The sequence below is a fragment of the Xyrauchen texanus genome, chromosome 6 (genome assembly GCF_025860055.1).
Source record: "Xyrauchen texanus isolate HMW12.3.18 chromosome 6, RBS_HiC_50CHRs, whole genome shotgun sequence".
NCBI classification, from domain to species: domain Eukaryota; kingdom Metazoa; phylum Chordata; class Actinopteri; order Cypriniformes; family Catostomidae; genus Xyrauchen; species Xyrauchen texanus.
The window spans coordinates 34,872,148-34,896,606 of NC_068281.1; the positions used below are offsets into that span (position 1 = coordinate 34,872,148).

Below are 24,459 nucleotides of genomic sequence, written 5' to 3' on the forward strand. Positions count from 1 at the left end.
TACTGGTATGACATTTGATTCACCTCTTGTCTCCTGATGTCCAGTCCCAGCAGAGACACAAAGCAGCTGATCTGCAGGAGGAAGTCTATGAAGACGGCCAGACCAGCGAACAGAGAAAACGTCCTCACTGCAGGCATGCTGGAGAGAGCACCTAGAAATAGATGTAAAAACATCATGTACAATTAAAATCATGCCTCCTGGACAAGTAAATGAGAATCACATGATCTACAATAGAGCTCACTATTTCAATGGCTCTAATGTCACACAGTAGCCCCAAAAAGTATTTGAACATTTAAGCCACATATAAAAATCCTGAGTCATTGTATCAAACAGCAATACCAAATAAATATCAAACCAAGTTATTTTAAATATGTCGTTTTTAAATGCAAACAATGTTGTTCAAAATTTAGTAAAAAATTATTTAGACACATTGAAAAGTCATCAAAAGTCCTTGATAAAAAAGGTTAAGACAAGTGTTAAAGTTAGTTCTGAGAAAAGGTCTAACATTATTTGTTTGAGTGGCTTAAGCACCTAAATACTTTGAGGCAACAGCACATAATGCAGATGATGATTCATAATCTGACTTCTGGACAGTAACCAAGAGAACATGAGTAACATTGCTATAAGAAAATCTGATACTCTTAGGAAGCTATATTAAGACACATTTCAAAACAAATTATTTTTCCATGAGTGGCCCAGATGACTGGCTTTTAAAGAAAGACAGCAGAGAACATTCAGGTACATGTTCGAAGGCAAGTTTGTAAGCTTATGCCGAATCATTCATGCACATCAGAATAAGGTTCCTTAAACCAGAATTCAGTCATTTTTGGTTCACACAGCCTACCTAAAAAGAAAGCCACAGTCTCTGAGAATGAAGAGAGGAACATGCTGGGAGCCACCTCTCCGAGAATACGACCAATCTGCTGATGAAGTTCCTCCTCAGGCATTCTCTCATCTCTCTGCACACACAGGCATTTATTACTTGCCACTTTATGAAGCAACACCATAGTGCCTGACAACAAGCTTAAAACCACTTAAGTGAAACCATCTTTCTCAAATGAAAAACAGAACTAGAAGGTGCTTATCTGAGCTGTATAGAGTGACAAAGTCAGTTGACATGAACAATAACTAACTTTCACCTACATACAAAGTTTGTCATATTTGAGCTCTCAGGACATTTAGATAATAAGTAGAAAACACAACACCACACACCTGGTAGGTCTGCACGATGATGAAGATGTTGTCCACTCCCACAGCCAGCACAAGGAAAGGGATTACCTCAATGACTATAAGTGTGAGGGGGATGCCAATGTAGCTGAAGATCCCCAGTGAACAGGCCACTGAGCTAAGTACAATCAAGATGCCAGCAATTCCCAGAGAGATCTTAGAGTCCACCTATAGTACACACACAAAAAAGTAGTATTTAAACAGGAGTGACAAGCATCAGTGTTTCCCATTAATTGACTAGACTATGGCGGCCCACCACAGACTAATTAGCCCCGCCACGGTCTTGTAATGATCCGAAATGTTTTTACACTTCTCATCTAAATATTTTTGCACTTCTCAGTCTCATAATAACATAAAATAAAAGGTTGCGTTTTGCACTCCCTCTCATGGGCCAGTCAGTTCAGTCAGCTCCTCCCCCGCTGATGTAAACTCAAGTGGGCACACACACACTCGCAGGTATCTGCACTGGAGTATTCCTGGATCCGTCTAACGTTATTTGGTTGAGGAGGATGACACATTTTTTGAGGTAAGTAATGTTAAACAGCCATCAAAATATTCACATATGTCCCCAGCAAACATTGTCCTTCATAAAGACAATGGAATGAGTAGGTCATGGTGTGATTCTCACATTGCAGCAAGTAAGCCTGACTCACTGAACATTCATTTGACCGCCCGAGAAAACTTTGTGCCTTTTTTGTTTCTTTTTGTGCTGGTCCACCTAGTGGCTGTAGTTTGTTTTGTGGAATAACACTCCTTCAAAACATTTGTGGATGAATCTGCATGCTCCTTGTGCTTGAGAGTTTGTTTTGTGGAATATTTTTGCAGGACATCAAGTCATCTGAACATTTCTTTGACTGTCTGAGGAAACTGAAAGTTAGTTCAGGGTTTGACTGTTGCATTAATGTTGGAATGTGGTCTTTATAATTTTGTTTTTGACACAATACATTTTTTCCTAATATGCTAAAATGTGAAATGTTATTATGAGTGGATTGTCTCTCTTCACATGGAATGGGTTGGGGCACCCCATAAAAAGGAACTTTACTTAAACTAAATAAATATGTATATTTATAGTGTTTCTTTGAGAAATTCATATTTCCCTGCAGGAAGCTGAAAAATACATGATATGATATGGTATGGTGTGGGCATGTTTTCTTCAGTGCTTGCTCAAGTCATTGAGCAAGCACTAAAGCAGGGGAGTCATTATGTTGACAAGGAAACCTCTACAATTAAAATGTCTGAAACAAATAATAATTGAGGAAGAGTCATCGTTTTAAATTCAGGGTCAAAGTCTTATTTTGGCTAATATATATGCACCTAACACTGATGATCAGGACTTTTTTATAGATCTTGAAGGGAAGTTGCAAGCTGCTGGCACCTCTCATAATATAATATTGGGAGGAGACGTTAATCTTTTGATGGACTCAGTCCTTCAAAAGTGTGCAGGCCCCCTGCAGCATAACTGATGCTTCACAGGATGTGTAAAAATCTTGGTCTTCCAGATATTTGGAGACTTTTGAACCCATCTGGTAGGTACATATACATTTTTTCATTAGTCCATAAGATTTCCTCTAGAATAGATTTTTTTTATATATATATATATATATATATATATATATATATATATATATAAATAAAAGGCGGTTCTTAGGGGTCGGATTTTACAGTATGCCTCATTCATCAAAAAATCCAAAGCACGAGAACGCGTGGAGTTGTAAGAGAAATTAAAAAATGCTGAGGCAGAGCTGAAGTGCTGAATGTCGTCTGATGGCCTCAGAGAATTGACCAAATTGAAATACAGCTATAAAATTATTTTGGTCGCAGAAGGTGGAGTTTTGGCTGTTCAGGGCAAGACAGACATACTTTGAGTCATGGGATAAAGCAGGGCAGCTATTGGCTAAATATATAAAGCAGATAGTCTTTTTTCTACCATTCCCTCAGTGAAAACTGCGGGTGGTGAAATATTTATCTTGGCCATTGATATTAATAATGCTTTTAAAGAATTTTATCTTGATCTTTATAGTTCCAAGTCTTTGTCTACTGATGAAGGTATTCAAAAATGTGGAACCATTAGAACTCCCTAAACTGACGACTGAGCAAATTATCTTGATTCCGAGATAACCTTGGAGGAACTTGACGAGGTAATTAAGGCCTTACCTACAAGCAAGGCTCCCAAATGGTCAGATGGCTTTGCCGCTGTATTTTTTAGATCTTGTGCTACAGAACTGGATCCACTTTTGTTAGAAGTTTATTCAGAATCATTAAAGAATGGAAAGTTCTGACAACCTTGACACAAGCCTGGATCAGTCTGATTCTTAAAAAAGACAAAGATCCAAGCGAATGTACTTTTATTGAATGGAATAAGTTAGGTTACTTTATAGACACCTGGTAGCGGCGCAAACAAACAAATGGATTAATTTCAGATTATTTTGCTCTTGATAGGGGGCACCTGTTCTGTACTATATTTGGGAGTAGTAAACACCCCAGAAGCAGAAGATAATCTGGAAGTGGTGATTACTGATTTTGTAAAAGGTCATGAGGCATCTGTGTATTACTCCCTGTTAAATCAGAGTCTGGGGGACAGAGCTTCATCTTCTCAAGAGATTAGGGAAGAAAGATTTAAATTTGGTATTTGAGGAGGGAGTGTGGGCATGGATTCTAAAAAGCATCAAGTCTACATCTAGAGATGCAAGGGTCCGTCTGATGCAATTTAAGATTTTGCATTGATTCTATTGGACACCCTCTAGATTGTATAGTTTGGGTCTTAAAGACACACCCACCTGCTGGTGGTGCCAACCAGAAGACAGGGACACAACATGTTTTTTGGGGATGTGTGAAGATCCAAGAATTTTGGTTCAGAGCTTTATGTGCGAGTTATTGGACAGTCATTAATAATTTTGCCTGTTTAAAACATTTTGGTTGTTAACATTGGGGACATATATTTAAAAAGTTGGGTTGTTGCCGGAGTCATGATTGGCAGAAAAGTCATCCTCAGGGGATGAAGTCGGCTGGGGCACCCTCGTTTATGGAGTGGTGCGGGGAGATGGGTGGGGTGGCGGCGTTTGAAGAGATGATTTCTAGAAGGCTGGGGAAATGGGATTTGTTGGTCAGGAATTGGGGGTGGGGGTGGGGGGTTATTTGGCTTTTTGGAGGGTTCTCTGGGAGGGGCAGTGGAGAGGGATTTGTAGTTTAGTTGGGTAATGTATATTATTGATGTTGCTTGAAAGTTTCTCTTTATTTTATTTAAAAATATTTATAATTGTTGGTGACCACAGTATTTTGTTGTGTTTGTATGTTTTATGATTGCTGGCAGCACATTCAGACAATTTATTTAAATACAAATCGCAGCCCTCTTTGTTTGATAAACATCCCAATTTCGATTTTATTTTGATTAATTGTTTAGTCCTAGTCAGATTACAAACAAATTAATAAGCATTGGAAAGTTTGCAGTTCATCCATTGTATGAGGTACTAAATATCAGTACTCTATTTTGCATCTACACAAAACAAACAAACTTAACAGACGTTGAAGAATTAAGGCCCTGAGCTGCATGGAGAGCCTACAGGGTCTTACCAGCAGTGTCCGACAACTCTGTATGTGGCCCAGAGCGAGTGAGATGTACACAAACATGATGATGTAGCTGATCACAATGGTGTTGACGTCACTGTTGCTCTCACGTTCAATCTCGTCCTCAATGCTGCGCTCCGAGCTGAATGAGACGGTCAGGTTGGGGTTGTCGTAGTTTTTCACAAGCTTAATGAACCTGAGCAGATGTGGTTCAGATAACATTACATTTGTAATCACATTCCATATCATATTTGTAGCAAATACATTGCTTATCTTCATTTACCATAAATTCACATTTGTTGTTTAAGCAATAATAGTGTATTGTGAATACAATTGATTTGAATTAAGTAGGGATGTGCCTGAAGCCAAATACCCTATTCGTAAAGGCATGAATAATGACTACAAAATGAATAACAGATTCATCCGAATATATAAAAAAAAAAAAAATATTTGTTTGACTGATAATCCAAGAAACACAAGCTTAAAGCAACATTGAAAAATTAACACATTCTAAATTACAACGAATTTATGGATCTATGCAGTCAATATTAAAAGAGTAAACCTTATGAATGAAAATGTGCACAGTGACTTCAGATCAGATGGCCGTGGCCTCGACTCCATTTGTGGTCTCCGTTAATAGGGCACGTCTGGAGCTTGTCAAGTGTAATATTAACTAAGATACGACATCATGTACACTTTTCACTTGTTGAAAAAGTGATTCCCATGTATTTATTTAAAGCCTAAACCGGAGCACAATGTTAAATTCCTGACCTGAAGTGATGCTTTCACGTTGGAGCTCGTCTAGCCATCTCTTAAAGTTGACCACATTTATATCCATATCAGCAATTAAGGTAATTATCTGGTTATGACTTTATTCTGAAAATGTTTAAATGCTCCATAAAGGTTTAAATTCTCCATATAGTATTCATCTATTCTGAATAGTCCTGCTTATATAAAACAAAGAAACTGATACTTGCTCCGTTGATTTTTCTAAACTGTGCTAAATTTGAGAATGTTAAGTGTTCTTGAGCTCTGAAAAGGCATTTAACTAATGTTAAATTTAACATTATTGTTTTTATTATCATTATTTAACTAAAGAATGGTGTCCTATCATAAAAATTCCTGATAGACTTAAGGGACTTTCACCTGTTTGTAGGCTATAGTGATTTATTATATTCCTTATAATGCTTGAATTTTTATTTATTATTCACTTCAAAATGTGTGCTTGACATTTCAAATTTAGTTTGACACCTCCGGCCTCCAGAATAATGTTGTTATACACGAAAACATGAACGAAAATAACAGGAAAAACCAGAGTTAACAACATATTTCACAGTTAATGTGGCCAACCAATTCAGCTTCATCTGGTAAGAATTTTATTTAAATTAAATAAATAATAAATATAGCTGAAAGCAGCGATGATGGGCCTAAGAACCATGGGTCCACTTCCACCCAGTGGCTTCCAGAAAACCATGTAAGGTGGACATATGCATTTGACATTAATCTAAACAATTTTGAAGCAATTTGGGTAAATGAGGACTATTTTATAGTCTGTTGTAAGAGCCACACTTTCTGCTGCCAGGTGGTGGCACTATGACCGTGACCCATAATAGATGCATCCATGTGATCAGCCCCTAATTACCAAACATACAGGTGAAACTCGAAAAATTAGAATATCGTGCAAAAGTTCATTAATTTCAGTAATTCAACTTAAAAGGTGAAACTAATATATTATATAGACTCATTACAAGCAAAGTAAGATATTTCAAGCCTTTATTTGATATAATTTTGATGATTATGGCTTACAGCTTATGAAAACCCCAAATTCAGAATCTCAGAAAATTAGAATATTGTGAAAAGGTTCAGTATTGTAGGCTCAAAGTGTCACACTCTAATCAGCTAAACACCTGCAAAGGGTTCCTGAGCCTTTAAATGGTCTCTCAGTCTGGTTCAGTTGAATTCACAATCATGGGGAAGACTGCTGACCTGACAGTTGTGCAGAAAACCATCATCATCTGTTTTGGGGGCGTTTTCCATTTAAGACTTCAGTGTTAACGCCCACTGTTATGACTGGCTAACGTCAGTGCCTATGTATCAATTATTGACGCCCCCAGCCAGAACAATATGCAAGTAAACCAAGTAAAAACACTGTGATTATTCATAATGAATGAAATTGCGCTTTAAAAAGTAGTTTAAAGTTTAAAATAGATTACTTACAGTTTGCGTCGTCGTTGTTCCCAGAATAGTCGGCACGGACTTATCTTTGAGCAACAGTTTTCTGGCAAAGCCAGCATCATATTGAGATTTGTTCTCAAAACAGTCATCCTTAAAATGTACAAAACAAACGCTTAAGTTAACACTGCCGTGACTGGGACGTCCGCAAAAAATAAACTGCATCCATTTTTCCCTGACGCCTGGATCTTTCGGCAGCTTATTCAGAGGTTTTGTTTGACCACAGCCAGGAACAGCACATCTGTGTGGCATCGTAATTTTCCTGTGCACAAGTAGTCTCTGTCAGAGCTCGCTGTCCATCGACTGAACACTTGTGAGGCGACGGCGATACTGAAATGAGCGTGAGTTGTCTTGTGCTGGAGGCGGTCATATGCAAACGCTGTTACGTCACTTCTAACCGAGACGTCACTTCTAACCATGAATCCAGAACGAGCTGTATTTTGAGCTTGATTAAATAAATGATTTGTTTAGAATGGGGAGGACGTCTTAAAATATTAAACTTGCAGGACGTTTTAATGATACAAAGACCTCTTATATACCAAAAGATCAAGGCAAATTTGGTTTCTCATGTCATGACCCCTTTAATAGAAAGTTAAGTGGAAGAGAAAAGTGTGGAAGAAAAAGGTGCACAAGCAGCAGGGATGACCGTAGCCTGGAGAGGATTGTCAGGAAAAGGCCATTCAAATGTGTGGGGGAGCTTCACAAGGAGTGGACTGAGGCTGGAGCTACTGCATCAAGAGCCACCACACACAGACGGGTCCTGGACATGGGCTTCAAATGTCAAACGTCTTACCTGGGCTAAAGAAAAAAAGAACTGGTCTGTTGCTCAGTGGTCCAAAGTCCTCTTTTCTGATGAGAGCAAATTTTGCATCTCATTTGGAAACCAAGGTCCCAGAGTCTGGAGGAAGAATGGAGAGGCACACAATCCAAGATGCTTGAAGTCCAGTGTGAAGTTTCCACAGTCTGTGTTGGTTTGGGGAGCCATGTCATCGGGCTGGTGTTGGTCCACTGTGCTTTATTAAGTCCAGAGTCAACGCAGCCGCCTACCGGACATTTTAGAGCACTTCATGCTTCCTTCAGCAGACAAGCTTTATGGAGATGCTGACTTCATTTTCCAGCAGGACTTGGCACCTGCCCACACTGCCAAAAGTACCAAAACCTGGTTCAGTGACCATGGTATTACTGTGCTTGATTGGCCAGCAAACTCGCCTGACCTGAACCCCATAGAGAATCTATGGGGCATTGCCAAGAGAAAGATGAGAGACATGAGACCAAACAATGCAGAAGAGCTGAAGGCCGCTATTGAAGCATCTTGGTCTTCCATAACACCTCAGCAGTGCCACAGGCTGATAGCATCCATGCCACACGCATTGAGGCAGTAATTAATGCAAAAGGGGCCCAAACCAAGTACTGAGTACATATGCATGATTATACTTTTCAGAGGGCCGACATTTCTGTATTTAAAATCCTTTTTTATTGTTTTCATGTAATATTCTAATTTTCTGAGATTCTGAATTTGGGGTTTTCATAAGCTGTAAGCCATAATCATCAAAATTATATCAAATAAAGGCTTGAAATATCTTACTTTGCTTGTAATGAGTCTATATAATATATTAGTTTCACCTTTTAAGTTGAATTACTGAAATTAATGAACTTTTGCACGATATTCTAATTTTTCGAGTTTCACCTGTACAGCTGAATTTTCATCAAAATCACACAAATGCACACAGAAGATATACAAATTTGCCATAAATGTATTACTTCGCCATGGTGAAACAGTTCAAAATATCAAAAATCAGTTTGCAATTTAGCATCTACAATGTATTGGCATAATGCTGCACAAATTTGGGGCTAGTCACATGAATCCCCTAGGAGTATTTAAAAGTTCAGAGCCTGGGATGTTAGAAAATCTAAAATGGCCAACGTCCTGTTGGGTGGAGCTAATGATTGAGTATAAAAGTTGTTCAGCTTGATGAGAACTATAAAATGTACCAATTTTGGTGACTGTAGATGAAAATGGGGTACAGAGCCCCCCCTTACATGCTCATTTTCAAGAGGGTGCTACAGAGCACCCCCCCCTGCAACTATAACCAGCCCTAAAAGCCGATGACTCTGATGTGTGTGCAAAATTTTAAGAGATTTCATGCATGTTAATTACCTCAAAAGTACCAAATACTTTTGTAAAGAATAATAAGAATCCTTAGAACAATAGGGTCTCTGCACTATCTGTGCTTGGGCCCTAATAATAATAATAATAATAATAATAATATATTATTATTATTATTTTATTATTATTATGAAAAAAAATCAATCTCAAGGCATATTTTACATTAAATTAATAGAAACTATATATGTAAGAGTAACATTTAAAAATGGGCATTTCATTTAGTGTTTAAGCCACGCCCACACCAGGTTCTATCCGAATATAGATAATTTTGTCATACAAACAAATACAAATACAGATACTGGCTTCACTGCACACCCCTAGAAGCATGGCTATTGACCAACCAGCATCCTGGATCTGAACCATCCATTTTGTAATAGAATATTTACTTATGTGTTCAACTGCAAGGTTGTAAAAGATGCAATACTAATCCAAATATTTAAAATCTTACTCTTTCTCCCATGCCAAGGCTTTGCCTAATTTGTCTGTGTCATTCAGGTAGTTGTTGACAGGAAAGGTGATCACTAGAGCTGTGGCATTGTTGTAGGCAGTGCCTATTTTTGAGGAAACAAATTTTCAACATTTCAAGGTTACAATGAAAAAATAAATAAAATCAAATCTTAAACTTGCTTAACTTCCTAACACAATATGATAAGACACCCGGTGTTAATATGCATTTTGGGCAATCTGTTTAAAACATGACTACGCTGAAGACAGGTGTAAACGAGGTCCAAAATGTTTTGAGATATGAATTTTCGACCACCTCCAAATGTGGTTGAATTGGACACGTGACCACATTGGGCTCATAGTGTAAACGTTTGTGGTGAGCAGGGCATGGCCAAGCGATAAGCATGGATAGCTGGGAGAGAATTATCGCAAATCAGCTGGGAAAGAGATAAAGAAGAGCCAGAGTCACAGTTCGAGAGACACAGACACACAAAGCTGTCTGCATGTGATAGGTTCGACGATATGTAAAAAAGATTTTTGCGATAATTGCCTTAAAAAAATATTGCGATATCCGATTACATCGTCAACACCCCTTCAGAGTGTCAGGGAACAAATCCGAACTAAGGGATCTCAAAATGTGTTCGAAGTATTAAACTATATTTAACTTGACACAGTGACCTAAAAATTGTATGTTTATGACGCAACACACCCGAGATGCAACACAAGTATGTCTGATGCTTGTAGAAATTAACGGGTCCTTAAACAAGCCCTCATAATAAATCTCCAACTGATTGACAAATTCACTTGTGTAATGGATTGCTGTGAACTGTGTGCCAATGATTGACTTATGATCAATAATATGGTAGTAAACAATACATTGTATTCTAAAGCCGCTTTTTGTATTGTCTTATCAATGATTAACTCTTCTGCCACAAGAATGTAATGCATTTTAATTAAAATAATATATAATGATTAGGGATGGCCAAAAATTTTGGCCACCGGAAATTTTCGGCCGAAAATTGCATTTTTTGTTTTGGACGAAAGAGAACAAAGTCTGAAAATATGAGCCTCACCACCCCTCAGTGCTCAGGTTTCTCTCTCGATCGATCTAGCCATAATCACGGCACTACCAAGCAAAGATCGATGTCAGCGGTGTGGAAATATTTCAAAGCAGTACCGCCGCTCCCTATACGCATACTATGCAGTCTGCGTAGGGCACCAACTCCCTAGGGGGGCACCATCTTACCCTAGGAGGGCACCAGAAAGTCCACCGGGTGCCCTTCCTCGCACGTTATACGTTATTCAAGGACCCGAAAGCAGTTGCGGAACACAGACGATCGCTTCACGGTCATATCACGTGAACACGACAATCCTCTTGACTACTGGTACATGAACAAATATTGCTTTCCATTACTTGTGCGGACTGCACGCAGGTATTTATCTGCCCAAGCACTAGCACAGAGAGAGAGAGAGAGAGACACTATTCAGTGCAGCATCTCATGTTCTTGATGAGAAAAGGAACCGTCTCTCCTGCCAGAAAGCTGAGCAACTTTTGTTCTTGAAGAGATACCTGCCACTTTTACTTAAATAGAAAGCAGTCTACATTGCTATGTGTATAGCAATTACATAAAGATTTGTTTAGCCCTGCAAAACTTTGTTCTTCACTTGAGGCTACATCTGTTGTTTACAGTTTGAGGTTGGTTTTAATTCTATTACTGCGGTTTTGCTAAATTTAATATTAAAGTATAAATATGTTAAGATAAAAAGAATAGAGGCCCTCTGCCATTCTGTTTTGCCTGTTGTTTTCATTAAAATTACTGTAGCACATTTAACATTTTTGTATTCGCAAGATGCTAGCCTAGAGCTGCTAAGTTCATTACTTGACAGCTGTTTTGCATATCATTATAGTTTTCTTGAACGTTAAATTAATTGGATAATTGAAAAAAAAAATATTAAAGAACTGAATAAAGAATATATTTAATATTGTTTTAATATATTTTCTGTCCAATTTTGGTGCATTACCTTCAATAAAAGTGTGATCATTTTATTGGTTTGACGTTTTTCAATTCAGATTAATTAATGTATAAAAGGACTTTCTATTTCCCTGGGGGAGGTCACTGAGGTAGTCAAACAACTCCGCAGTGGCAAAGCCCCGGGGATTGATGAGATCCGACCAGAAATGCTGAAAGCTTTGGATGTGGAGGGGTGTTATGGATGACACGCCTCTTCAACATTAGCGTGGAAATCTGGGACAGTGCCTAAGGAGTGGCAGAACGGGTGGTGGTTCCCTCTTCAAAAGGGGGATCAGAGAGTGTGTGCCAAATACAGGGGTATCACACTTCTCAGCCTCCCTGGTAAAGTTTACACCAAGGTGCTGGAGAGGAGGGTTCGGCCGATTGTCGAACCTCGGATTGAAGAGGAACAATGCGGGTTTCGGCCCTGGCCGTGGAACGACGGACCAGATCTTTACTCGCAAGGATCCTGGAGGGGGCCTGGGAGTATGCCCATCCGGCCTACATGTGTTTTGTGGATCTGGAGAAGGCATATGACCGGGTCCCCTGGGAGAGACTGTGGGAGGTGCTGCGGAGTACGGGGTGGGGGTCCCTTTTAGGGCTGATCCATCCCTGTACGCCCAAAGCGAGAGCTGTGTCCGGTCCTCGCACGAAGTCGAAGTTCATTCCATGTGGGGTTGGTCTCCACCAAGGCTGCGCTTTGTCACCAATCCTGTTTGTGATATTCATGGACAGGATATCGAGGCGTAGTCGGGTGGGGAAGGTGTGCGGTTCGGTGGGCTGGAGATCTCATCGCTGCTTTTTGCAGATGATGTTGTCTTCATGTCATCATCGGTCCGTGACCTTCAGCTCTCACTGGATCGCTGGCAGTCGAAAGTGTGAAGCAGCTGGGATGAGGATTAGCACCTCTAAATCTGAGGCCATGGTTCTCAGCAGGAAACCGATGGAGTGCGTACTCCAGGTAGGGAAGGAGGTTTTGCCCCAAGTGAAGGAGTTCAAGTACCTCAGGGTCTTGTTCACGAGTGAGGGACAATGGAGCGGAGGTTGGCCGGAGAATCGGGCAGCGGGGCGGTATTGCACTCGCTCTATTGCACTGTTGTCACGTAAAAGAGAGCTTAGCCGAAGGCAAAGCTCTCGATCTACCCGTCAATCTTTGTTCCTACCCTCACCTATGGTCATGAAGGTTGGGTCATGACCGAAAGAACTAGGTCATGAGTACAAGCGCCGAAATGGGCTTCCTCAGAAGGGTGGCGGGCTTCTCCCTTAGAGATAGGGTGAGGAGCTCAGTCATCCGTGAGGAGCTCGGAGTAGAGCCACTTCTCCTTTAGCGCCGAAAGGAGTCAGTTGAGGTGGTTTGGGCATCTGGTAAGGATGCCCCTGGCCGCATCCCTAGGGAGGTGTTTCAGGCACGCCCAGCTGGGAGGAGGCCTCGGGAAGACCCAGGACTAGGTGGAGAGATTACATCTCCACACTGGCCTGGGAACACCTCGGGGTCCCCCAGTCAGAGCTGGTTAATGTGGCTCGGGATAGGGAAGTTTGGGGCCCCCTGCTGGAGCAGCTGCCCCCGCGACCCGACTTTGGATAAGCGGTTGAAGATGGATGGATGGATGTATAAAAGTATAAAAAGGTATAAAAAAAATAAATTAAAATAATATATAAAAACAATTATAAAAATAATAATTATAATGATGATAATATTAATAAATCACTGAAATTTAAATCATGGTTCGAGGTGAAGGTGTTTTTGTCTTTTATATATTTTGTATTATTTTACAGGCTGCAGAGTTGCGTTCACAATGAACTGCTCTGTGGAAATAAAGCGAACTGAACACAAAGCACCTGCTGAGCGGAGATGTTTGAGGACATTTGCAGCACTCAAACAACACTCCTCTTGCAAAAAAATTAAAAATTCAGAAGACAGAAACAAAGAAAGTGTGAACCTTTAAGATGCGCATGTTCCACGAGACTGCACACCTCCGTACAAACAGCGTGTCATACATGTGCATAGGCGACTTTTCTGTCATCTGTTCTTAATATAATAAAGTGTTTCTTCAAGAGTGTGTCTGTCTCTACGGGCAAATTATTTGTAATATTCATTTGATAATTTAATACATGGGAAAATTAGCCAAAAATTAATCTTGACATCGGCAAAGGCATCAGCGATCACTCTGACCATCGTCGATCCCAGAGATCATTGTCTGTCGGCACAACCCTAATGTGCATTTCTATCTATAAATTAACACAATGTTCAGACAGTCTTTCACTGGTTTTTCCGACACATTCAGAATCATTACCGCTTTTCCGGTGTCACTGCGGCTCGCTTCATGTGTGCGCTTGTAAAACATATGTTTTAAAGGCTGATTATAAGGATTTAGTATTTCTCTGTAATGTAGAACAGTGTTAGCAATATTACTTATAACATTCTCTCTCAGCCCTGGAACTCAAATCTTTTCTGACCCCGCCAAAAAAAAAATATTTAAGTAATTAAATTCACATCATAAACGTGCGACTAGTCGACTTACAGCTTAAATTAATGCCTACTAGTCGACTATGAAAATATTGGGTCAGGGGCAGCCCTAGTAAACAGGGCTAAAGACATGTCTTTGCTCTAGTGTCTGCATGTTTGATTCAAACTCACCTTCATATCCCCCAAGAGCTAGCAAGGGGAAAACTGGCCCTCCAAATGTGCCCATGCAGGGGTCATGATATTTGCTTGTGTCATCCAGGGCTGTGGGAGAACTAGGGTTAAAAGCAAAAGATACAAAATTAAGTAAATCTTAAAGATAATAATACAAAATTAAAAAAGAAAAAGAGGCCAATGCTTAATGGCTTTTAGTAGGTTCACTTTGCATTTAAACAAACTGCAAATATTTAAAATTCTGAAAAGGATTGAAAAACCAGTGAAGCTCACCTGACACAGTATAGAAAATGAGAGTGGTAGTCAGTGACAACAAAGAAACCATTGTAATCCTCATGATCCAGGACTTCATGGCTGTTTTGGAAGTAGTTTAACACACTCAAAATGATACAATTTTCATTGTATGGAGCCAGAGGAGACACACAGATGTCTTTCAGAGTCACTGTCTCTCCTTTATATTCAGCTGTCAGATTTGCTATTTCTGTCTGGAGATCCAACACCTGTGTGGACAACAGACAGAGCAAGAGAGAGTTTTCACATCTGCATTATACAGGTGAAACTCGAAAAATTAGAATATCGTGCAAAAGTTCATTAATTTCAGTAATTCAACTTAAAAGGTGAAACTAATATATTATATAGACTCATTGCAAGCAAAGTAAGATATTTCAAGCCTTTATTTGATATAATTTTGATGATTATGGCTTACAGCTTATGAAAACCCCAAATTCAGAATCTCAGAAAATTAGAATATTACATGAAAACAATAAAAAAAAAGGATTTTAAATACAGAAATGTCGGCCCTCTGAAAAGTATAATCATGCATACGTACTCAGTACTTGGTTTGGGCCCCTTTTGCATTAATTACTGCCTCAATGCGGCGTGGCATGGATGCTATCAGCCTGTGGCACTGCTGAGGTGTTATGGAAGACCAAGATGCTTCAATAGCTGCCTTCAGCTCTTCTACATTGTTTGGTCTCATGTCTCTCATCTTTCTCTTGATAATGCCCCATAGATTCTCTATGGGGTTCAGGTCAGGCGAGTTTGCTGGCCAATCAAGCACAGTAATACCATGGTCATTGAACCAGGTTTTGGTACTTTTGGCAGTGTGGGCAGGTGCCAAGTCCTGCTGGAAAATGAAGTCAGCATCTCCATAAAGCTTGTCTGCTGAAGGAAGCATGAAGTGCTCTAAAATGTCCCGGTAGACGGCTGCGTTGACTCTGGACTTAATAAAGCACAGTGGACCAACACCAGCCGATGACATGGCTCCCCAAACCAACACAGACTGTGGAAACTTCACACTGGACTTCAAGCATCTTGGATTGTGTGCCTCTCCATTCTTCCTCCAGACTCTGGGACCTTGGTTTCCAAATGAGATGCAAAATTTGCTCTCATCAGAAAAGAGGACTTTGGACCACTGAGCAACAGACCAGTTCTTTTTTTCTTTAGCCCAGGTAAGACGCTTCTGACGTTGTTTGTTGTTCAGGAGCGGCTTGACAAGAGGAATACGACATTTGAAGCCCATGTCCAGGACCCGTCTGTGTGTTTGTGGCTCTTGATGCAGTAACTCCTGCCTCAGTCCTCTCCTTGTGAAGCTCCCCCACACATTTGAATGGCCTTTTCCTGACAATCCTCTCCAGGCTACGGTCATCCCTGCTGCTTGTGCACCTTTTTCTTCCACACTTTTCCCTTCCACTTAACTTTCTATTAATGTGCTTTGATACAGCACTTTGAGAACATCCAACTTCTTTTGCAATTACCTTTTGAGGCTTTCCCTCCTTGTGGAGGGTGTCAATGATGGTTTTCTGCACAACTGTCAGGTCAGCAGTCTTCCTCATGATTGTGAATTCAACTGAACCAGACTGAGAGACCATTTAAAGGCTCAGGAACCCTTTGCAGGTGTTTTGGATGAATTAGCTGATTAGAGTGTGACACTTTGAGCCTACAATACTGAACCTTTTCACAATATTCTAATTTTCTGAGATTCTGAATTTGGGGTTTTCATAAGCTGTAAGCCATAATCATCAAAATTATATCAAATAAAGGCTTGAAATATCTTACTTTGCTTGTAATGAGTCTATATAATATATTAGTTTCACCTTTTAAGTTGAATTACTGAAATTAATGAACTTTTGCACGATATTCTAATTTTTCGAGTTTCACCTGTACATTCTCTGAGATTTCATACATGCACACAAACAGTCAAATTTTGGACAAACTCAACTGAATTTACATTGCCCAAGATGATCTTAAAAACCTTTTCTAAAGGCTTAAACTTCAAATCATAAATATTGTTTTGAAGGTGCCTAGGCAATTATAAACTGCCTAAAATAAACTTTTTTTTTTTATTCCAATACTGTTTAAAAAGCATTCCATGTGGCATCTACTGAAGTTGGCTGAGAGATTGCCCAGAGTGTGCAGAGCTCTAATCCAGGCCAGGGGTTCCCAAACATTTTTGTCATCCGAATGCTTATGACCTAGATTATTTACTTCAAGAAACCCCTGATATTTTAAGCGATTATCTGTTTACCAATATGTCGGTTTTACTGAAATTATCTTTTGATTTTAGTTGCACAACATATTTTCTTGTTGCCTCAATGTCAGTGCTAGTCAAAGTAAAGAAAGGCTAAGAATCGATTATCGGCCTCATTTTTGCAAAATCTAGTATCAATTTAATTTAACAACATATTAGCATGTTAAAAATATTCTCAAGCTATGTTTCTTATTCTTCTTACAATTAATAAAATTATTTTACATTAATCTCTTATTAATATACATTTTTATTTCATTTAATTCAGCATATACACATCTTGAACCCCTTGTTGTTCCCTCACAAACCCTTAAGGTTTGGGAAACCCTGATCTAGGCAAAGCTAGAAAAACTAGTTTTTGGTTAACATTGTGCTCATTACATATTTCCTATACTTTCATTTGTGTAATTTCATAGTTTATGACTTTACTGTTATTCTAAATTGCGGAAAATAGTACTAATGAGTAGGTGTCTCCAAACTTTGGACTGTTAATGTAGCTTAAAATGCCATCAAAACATAAGCTTCAGGCCTTTATAATTAAAACGCTTTAGGCCTATATACGGTCTTCAAAAGCATAATTTAAACAAGAAGGTACGAGACGCTGCTATATTTTGAGTAGTGACGAATTAAGGGCCTGCAACCCCTTCACCCATGACTGTATTCACAATATGGCACATCCTCAAGTGCCTTATTGCAATTACGTGAAGCTTACTTTGGATCTGTTTTTCACCCACACTTATGTTGCTTCGGGAGATATGGATTTAACCACTGGAGTCTCTTGGATTATTTCAGTTTCTTTTATATCATTTATGTGAATTGACCTACAGAGCTGAAATATTCTTCTAAAAATCTTCATTTGTGTTCAGCAGAAGTCATACATAACTGGGATGTCATGAAGGTGAGTAAATTATGAGAATTTGTTTTTTTTCGGTGAACCATTCCTTTAAACAGTAAAATTATTAAAAACTATTCTTTAGAATATATAGTCCATTTATAATATACAAGATATGAACCAATATGATGTTAGGCAGAATGTTAGCATCAGCCACCATTCACTTGCATTGCATCTTTTCTCCATTCAATAAAAGTCAATGGTGGCTGAGGCTAACATTCAGCCTAACATCTCCTTCTGAGTTCCACGGAAGAAAGAAAGACATACTGGTTTGGAACAAAATGAGGGTGAGTAGATGACAAATTTCTATTTTTGAGTGAATAACCATATAACCAAAATCCACAACAAAACATTTCAGTCCATTGTTGACTCACCTGATGGAGCAGTGATATGTTCAGAATAGGAGAGAAGGTGATGAAGTCTCCAGTTATGGTTGAAAAGTCGAAGGACTCAGTCCACGGGGTGGTGATGATAAGCTGCTCGGTGCGGAAGAAAGGTCCGAAGTGCTGGTCGAAGTAGTCCTTCTCCAGCCTTGCCCTGCTGCTGGGCGAAGACCACAGCTCCACCGGGTTGGTGGTAATGCGCATGTAGACCAGTCCGGCCGAGCAGGCCGACACCAGCACCACGCTAGCCAGGATCACAGTAAGAGGCTGACGCACACACAGTGAGCCCCAGCTGCTGAAGAGAACCCGAAGAGCATTCTCAAAACGCTCGCCCAACGTTTCGCAGCATGTGGCTTCATCTAGGAATAAGACGATTTATTGAAAGTCTTATTTTGTGGGAAAGGGGTCATTTTGCTGGGTTATACATTTTTCAGCAGAGAATTCAGATACCTAGAAACTCTGTGCCATCACCATTCAAAGAGAGTGGCTGGTTGCTGTCAAGAATTGGGCCATATTCAGATGTCACTGTGGTCCTCCTGTAATGAAATAAACACCAAAATGTGCCTTTTTTAAAATATTAATGAGGAAGTGTCCACTACCAATTTATGGGAAAGACATTAAGACATATCTTTTTTGTGTTAAGTCAAAGGTTTGGAATGGCATGAGGGGGAGCATGTATGACAGAAGTTTCATTTTTGGGTGAACTGTTCTTTTACTGTACTTAAAGTAGTGTATAGATTTAAGTACATGGTAAACTGCAGCTATGGAATTTTACCCTTGTACATTATTATATTAAATACAGTAAAAACCCTCCTGCAATATAACTGCTTGGTCTTAGGACCTTCCTCTCTCCATTCAAAAACATTACCTGTAACACCATGCCCCCAGCACGACTCCAAAGAAGAGGAGCAGGAAGAATATATAGGAGCACCACATGATGACAGTCATGGCGTCCAGACCGAGGATGGTCCAGGGCTGAGGGATTGGTGGAGGGACTGGTGTGGGGCCACATGCTCGACTGCAGTCCTGACAGGAACAGGGTTCCGAGCCATCATCCAGAGGCTCTGTGCAGTTAAACGTTTTGTTGTTCATGGGAGTCATGCCCACAAATGGCATATCTAGATTACAAAAGACCAAATATTTTAAAGAGACTTGTCACAAATGTTTATCACAGAAATCCCAGTCCAGAATCATAATATCTTTGAGAGTGGCATAGTGGCAAAAACATGACATTTTCAGATATTTTGTTTTCAAGATTATGAGAGGGCCATAAGGAGAAATAAGACTAGGGTTGCTAGGATGTTCTGGAAGGGTGCTAGGGCAGTGGCTGCAAGCCTAAGTCAAAAGAGCCCACCTCAAGCCACTTAGTTATGGCTCGGATTCCTCTTTTAATATAAGTTTATGGGACCTTATTTTGCACCAAAAATAATTGTTGCATTTGAAATCAACAAATGCAGAGGACTACACGCAATGTTGAAGAGTCTTGCAATTGTTCCAAAATGTAACACCATACTGTCAGCAACCATTTATGTAAGCGTTTATGCGTACATACCTGAGAAAAAGGGGACAATGGCGAAAGGAACATGGCCATTGCTGGTATCAAACATGTACTGGATCCAGTTGTTGGGAGTGCACTCACTGGCGTCTTTACCACATAGTATATTGAGGGCTTTGACATTGGTGGCAGGAGCTTGAACATCACTGCAGGCATTATACATGGCTATAGAGGGACAAAACAGAAACAATGTGACTGTTATACTAGCTTTCAAACAATAATTACTTTTCCATCCAAAGGTTTTTTTTTTGTGATAAAAGGTTTAGTGCATCAAAACATTTATCTATATAACTGATGGAAATGCAAATTATTGCTAAAATTTCACAAGAGTCAACATAATATTTTTTTCTGTTTATCTTTATGACGATACTAGTCACAAAAAAACTGGTTTGGAAACACTTTCTGTCGAGAAAATTGTCTATGTAAAAATATAGACTCACATGACAGAATTTGCCCCAATTGTTAGCCTATGTTAATCATGATGACAAGCTATACATAATTAAAAGCCAATTTATTGTACGTGAAGCATTACTCACAGGATTAGATTGGTCTTAACGACTGGTAGATCCGTCATCGACAAGTGAATGTCTTTTCCACACCATTAAAAAATAATAGACGGCAGTCTTGGAATTAGCATTTAAAAACATATAATTTCTGTGCACAAAGATGTTTTAAATTAAAAATAGATACACAATACTAGGAGAAAAGCTTCAGTGTGCTTTGTTGGAACACTAACATATAGCCCAAGTCAATACAATTATTGTTTAGCTTACTTTGAAAAGATGCCGGCAAAATTCCCTGTATTAAATTACCAAATGAATAAAGAATTAAATAAAAATAAATAAATTACCAAACGACAAAATATTGTTAGGCCTATATAATTGCTTTTTATTTAAACAAACTTAAATTAGCTTTACTCTGTTTTGTAGACAAAAAAAAGTCAGCTGAATGACATTTTCAGAATGTTCTACACTTATTTTCAGAACTATTTGTCCAATAGGGAGTTCACTTACAGAAAACTAGCTTTTGAACATTTCTAAACTGTTAAATATTTTCAATCTAACCCAGTTTACTGCAGATCACATTTACTGCTTCTTCAGAAAATATTATTTGGATTATGATGCTGAAATTAGATTATAATCAAGTTCAGTTGGTCATTAAAAGTTGCTGGTCACTTTTTTTAATGCTACAGCCAATATTAGATATATTTGAAATATTTTTGCAGTAAAACAAACTAATAAATAAATGAGCATCCACACAACATTACAGTACGTACAGTTATTTAATCACAATTATATGCTTTTAATGTGAAAAAGCATAGCAACATAGTAGTAAAGATTAAACACTGCAAAGAAAAAAGTATTCTGATTAAATTGGAAAATATAAGCCCTAATATTATATAATTTAATATTATATTATGATATAATAATGCTTCCAATATTGGCCTAATCATTAAGCTGAAACAAATAGAATAAAATAAAAACTATGGTCACTATATATTGTGCATCCACAAATACACCTACCTTTAAATCAAATTAAAATTATTATAATGTATTTATTTTTCAACTTAAAAGGTGAAGTGTGTAACTTTTTTGATGTCAAAATACAATTCTAATATCCCAGTTTGTTCAATGACTACTCAAAGCCATTTGTGGGTTTACTTCCCCCTAAAGTGTAAACACTGAGCCTCACAGGCACTATAAACACAGGTGAGCTAGATAGGCACTCTGGTGTTGCCACACACCTTAGCTCATTAATGCAGAGCTTCAGATAAATTTGTAAGATACTCGTAAATACGCATTTGTTGCACTTTAGTTAGCAAGAACTATCCCATCTCTTGTGCTAGATCCCTCGCACAGCAGCTGCCGTTCGCTTTCTGTCCGGTGGGTTTATGTTATTGTGGCCTTGTTTATTACGACGTTAAATGTTCATCACCTTTTATTTAGTATGGCCTATTTGTTCATAGGGAATAAGAGCGTGAGGAAAGGCAAGATGAGTCTGAGGAGTGTTGGCAAAGTTTGATTGAAAAACTTTATTTTTGCAATTAGATTCCACTAGTGGTGCAGAAATTACACACTTCACCTTTAACATTGAAATATTTTTAATTAAATGATGTGCTTTAATTCATGATCATGATGCAGTGTTTTCTGTGTACGAGCGCCCGGCTTCACACATTCAATTTGAAGCATGCAGCAAATGCAGACTGTCTAATTATTTAATTAAATTACAGCCCGTTGCATTTTAATAATCACACTAGGGCATATCACAATTTTATTTGGATTAATTGTGGATTCAAACATTCATTTTCATCCTAAATATGTTAAATTCCATGACATTCCCATTTTATAGCTAATGGCATTTTTATGACTGGACTCCGTGATTCAGTTCGTGTTAGTTTATGAAAGCATCTTGTATCATAGAATTATTGAAAATTAATTTACAGCCTGAGGTGTAAAGCCTGCGTCACCACGCTACCACCTAGTGGCAAAATCAGCCATTCGACCGTCATTATTGTCTAAAATTACAACTAAAATGTTTTAGTTAACAAAGCTATGTTGGAATGATAAAAAAAACCTTTTCAATACTTAAATATTTTGTCTGAGTAAAGCAGAAATGACAACAGATGAGCAGAGAATGTACATGATAGTCAACCACTGATGTTGTTTCACAATGTGGTGAATGCGCTGTCGGCAGTGGGAAAACTATACAAATGTGTGTATTTCACACCTATCACAAGTCCTGATTGTTATGTTTTTGAACATATAACAAAAACCTCATTAGCGACAGTCAAACGGTATTATTTACACTAAAATATTTTCCATGACAAATTAATCATTTTCCAGGACAGTTAGGTAGTTTTCTCATATTCCATGACTAGAAAACTACATTGTAAAATTCCAGGTTTTCAGGACACGTGGGAACCCTGTGTGTGTGAAGCACCACTAAATTTGTGATCATTTCCATTAACCATTATTCTTGTTCCTCACCATTGGCAAACGTTTGGCTGATGTAGTAGGACACTTCAAACACATTGGTTTTGTTGTCAGAGTATGGTGTGAACTTGGTTGCAATAAGAAATTCACTCTGTCTCGGACTGCAGGTGAGTTCACAGAACAGAGTCATGAAGTTGAAGAAACACGCTGGACACCTGACATACGGGAAAAACAAATAATGCAGTGGATATTATATTTCTGTCATAAAGCAGATAGATGTAAGCTGTGACAGTCAAGCACACATTATTTACTTTCCAATGAAAACGTGTTCATGAGCTAAAAAAACGGCTAATACACACAGTATGTATAGGCGTCTCTTAAACTTTGGCCACTTCTAGCACTGTGGACTTCAAGGAAGTTGTCACATTAAAATAATAATAATAATAATTGTCTACAAACAATGCTGTGTTTGTACATGCATCATAATAAATTTCCACCACAGAGTAATTCACAGCATCTCTCAAATTCTGTATTGTGTTTAATAGAATTGTGAAAATGACATTTTTAACATTGTAAAATACTTAAAAATACTCCTTTTTAAAATTTGGCAAAATTACAGCTTGATTGGAAATAACGCCCAATAAAAATGTTCACAGATGATATTGCTTTGATTTTTCTTTGTTTTCAAAACATTACTTGTATTATATTTCATCTCAATCTTGCTCTTCATTGAAACTTGTGTCAACAATTTACATTAACTTTTGATAAAACGTTATTAGGGGTAAAATTGTTTGGAGTGGTATAAGTGACGTCACAACTGTGGGACATTCTTAATTTTTTTTTTTTTATTAAAAATCATTTTCACACAATAAACATTGTGTTTATTTCACTCCTTGTAAAGTTTATCAGTTTTAAAAAAGTTATAAATTTTTTTTACTGGTTTTATGGTCAATGATGTGATGTCTAATAAATTATTACATAATACATGCAATTCACACAAAACAATTACTTGAACACCTCATCTATGATTAACATGTTTTCAATTACTGAGTTCGAAGTCATTTTGATATTTTTTTCTAGGGATTAAAATAAAAAAATGTCATGTGGTGCATCTGTCTGGAGACAGTAAAAAAAAAAAAAAAGGTCAAAGTCTCATTAAATCTGAAATTCTTGAAAAAATTAATTGTTGGCATAAGTTGTGCTGAATAATCTTTTAATATTATTTCTTAAAATAAAACGCAATATTTTATTTTAAAATATATTCATATATGAAAAGCTTTTGCCCACCAAATCAAAGTTTTGTAAAAGTAATTCAATAGATTTATTTTATAAATGTTTAAAAAAAAAATTTTTTTTTAAAAACAACATGAACTCAAGATTACATGTCTACGAACTTCACATCCGTTTTAAAACAGTTTTTTTTTTATTTTATTTTTTTTCATTTCTCATTTTTATCACATTATTTTTCAATGACCCTTAACACAGTTTAATAATGATGGCTTGGGACAAGGATAAAAAAAAAAAACAATAAATAAAAGGAATTTATCATACCTGGAGAAGTACTGAAGGGGAATCTGAATATTTCCTTTCAGTGTCTTGAGCTGTTGGGTGTCACAGCAGACACCATCTTCCCCCTCCGCAAGATTTGGGCACAGTTCCTGCACCCACATTCTCTTCAATTAAAATCATTCTCTCACCAAGAAAGCTACTTAAAAATGACATATCTTACATATAAATACAATGCAGGAATCTAGAATACTGCTGTTAAGTGCTGAATGTTTTTTATATTTGTTTCTGATGGATTTATTCAAAAACAACTAACCTGGGATGCATTTCCCAAAAGCATTGTATGCTAGATCATAGAAACCATTGGCGCCAACAGCCT

General features: G+C 38.1%; 1 protein-coding gene across 1 annotated transcript in view; it reads right to left on the bottom strand.

Annotated features, from left to right (window-relative positions):
- Nucleotides 1-24,459, bottom strand: part of LOC127644591 (NPC intracellular cholesterol transporter 1-like) — a 37,903-nt gene that overhangs the window by 8,834 nt on the left and 4,610 nt on the right. Inside the window, exons 3-15 of the mRNA XM_052127834.1 lie at nucleotides 24,126-24,232; nucleotides 22,629-22,789; nucleotides 19,639-19,806; nucleotides 18,955-19,204; nucleotides 18,537-18,622; nucleotides 18,078-18,445; nucleotides 14,558-14,784; nucleotides 14,285-14,385; nucleotides 9,639-9,741; nucleotides 4,798-4,987; nucleotides 1,213-1,395; nucleotides 845-959; nucleotides 24-151 (exon numbers count right to left, since the gene is read on the bottom strand). Of these exons, the coding sequence (XP_051983794.1) occupies nucleotides 24-151; nucleotides 845-959; nucleotides 1,213-1,395; nucleotides 4,798-4,987; nucleotides 9,639-9,741; nucleotides 14,285-14,385; nucleotides 14,558-14,784; nucleotides 18,078-18,445; nucleotides 18,537-18,622; nucleotides 18,955-19,204; nucleotides 19,639-19,806; nucleotides 22,629-22,789; nucleotides 24,126-24,232 (2,187 nt within the window). The remainder of the gene's footprint in view (nucleotides 1-23; nucleotides 152-844; nucleotides 960-1,212; nucleotides 1,396-4,797; nucleotides 4,988-9,638; nucleotides 9,742-14,284; nucleotides 14,386-14,557; nucleotides 14,785-18,077; nucleotides 18,446-18,536; nucleotides 18,623-18,954; nucleotides 19,205-19,638; nucleotides 19,807-22,628; nucleotides 22,790-24,125; nucleotides 24,233-24,459) is intronic.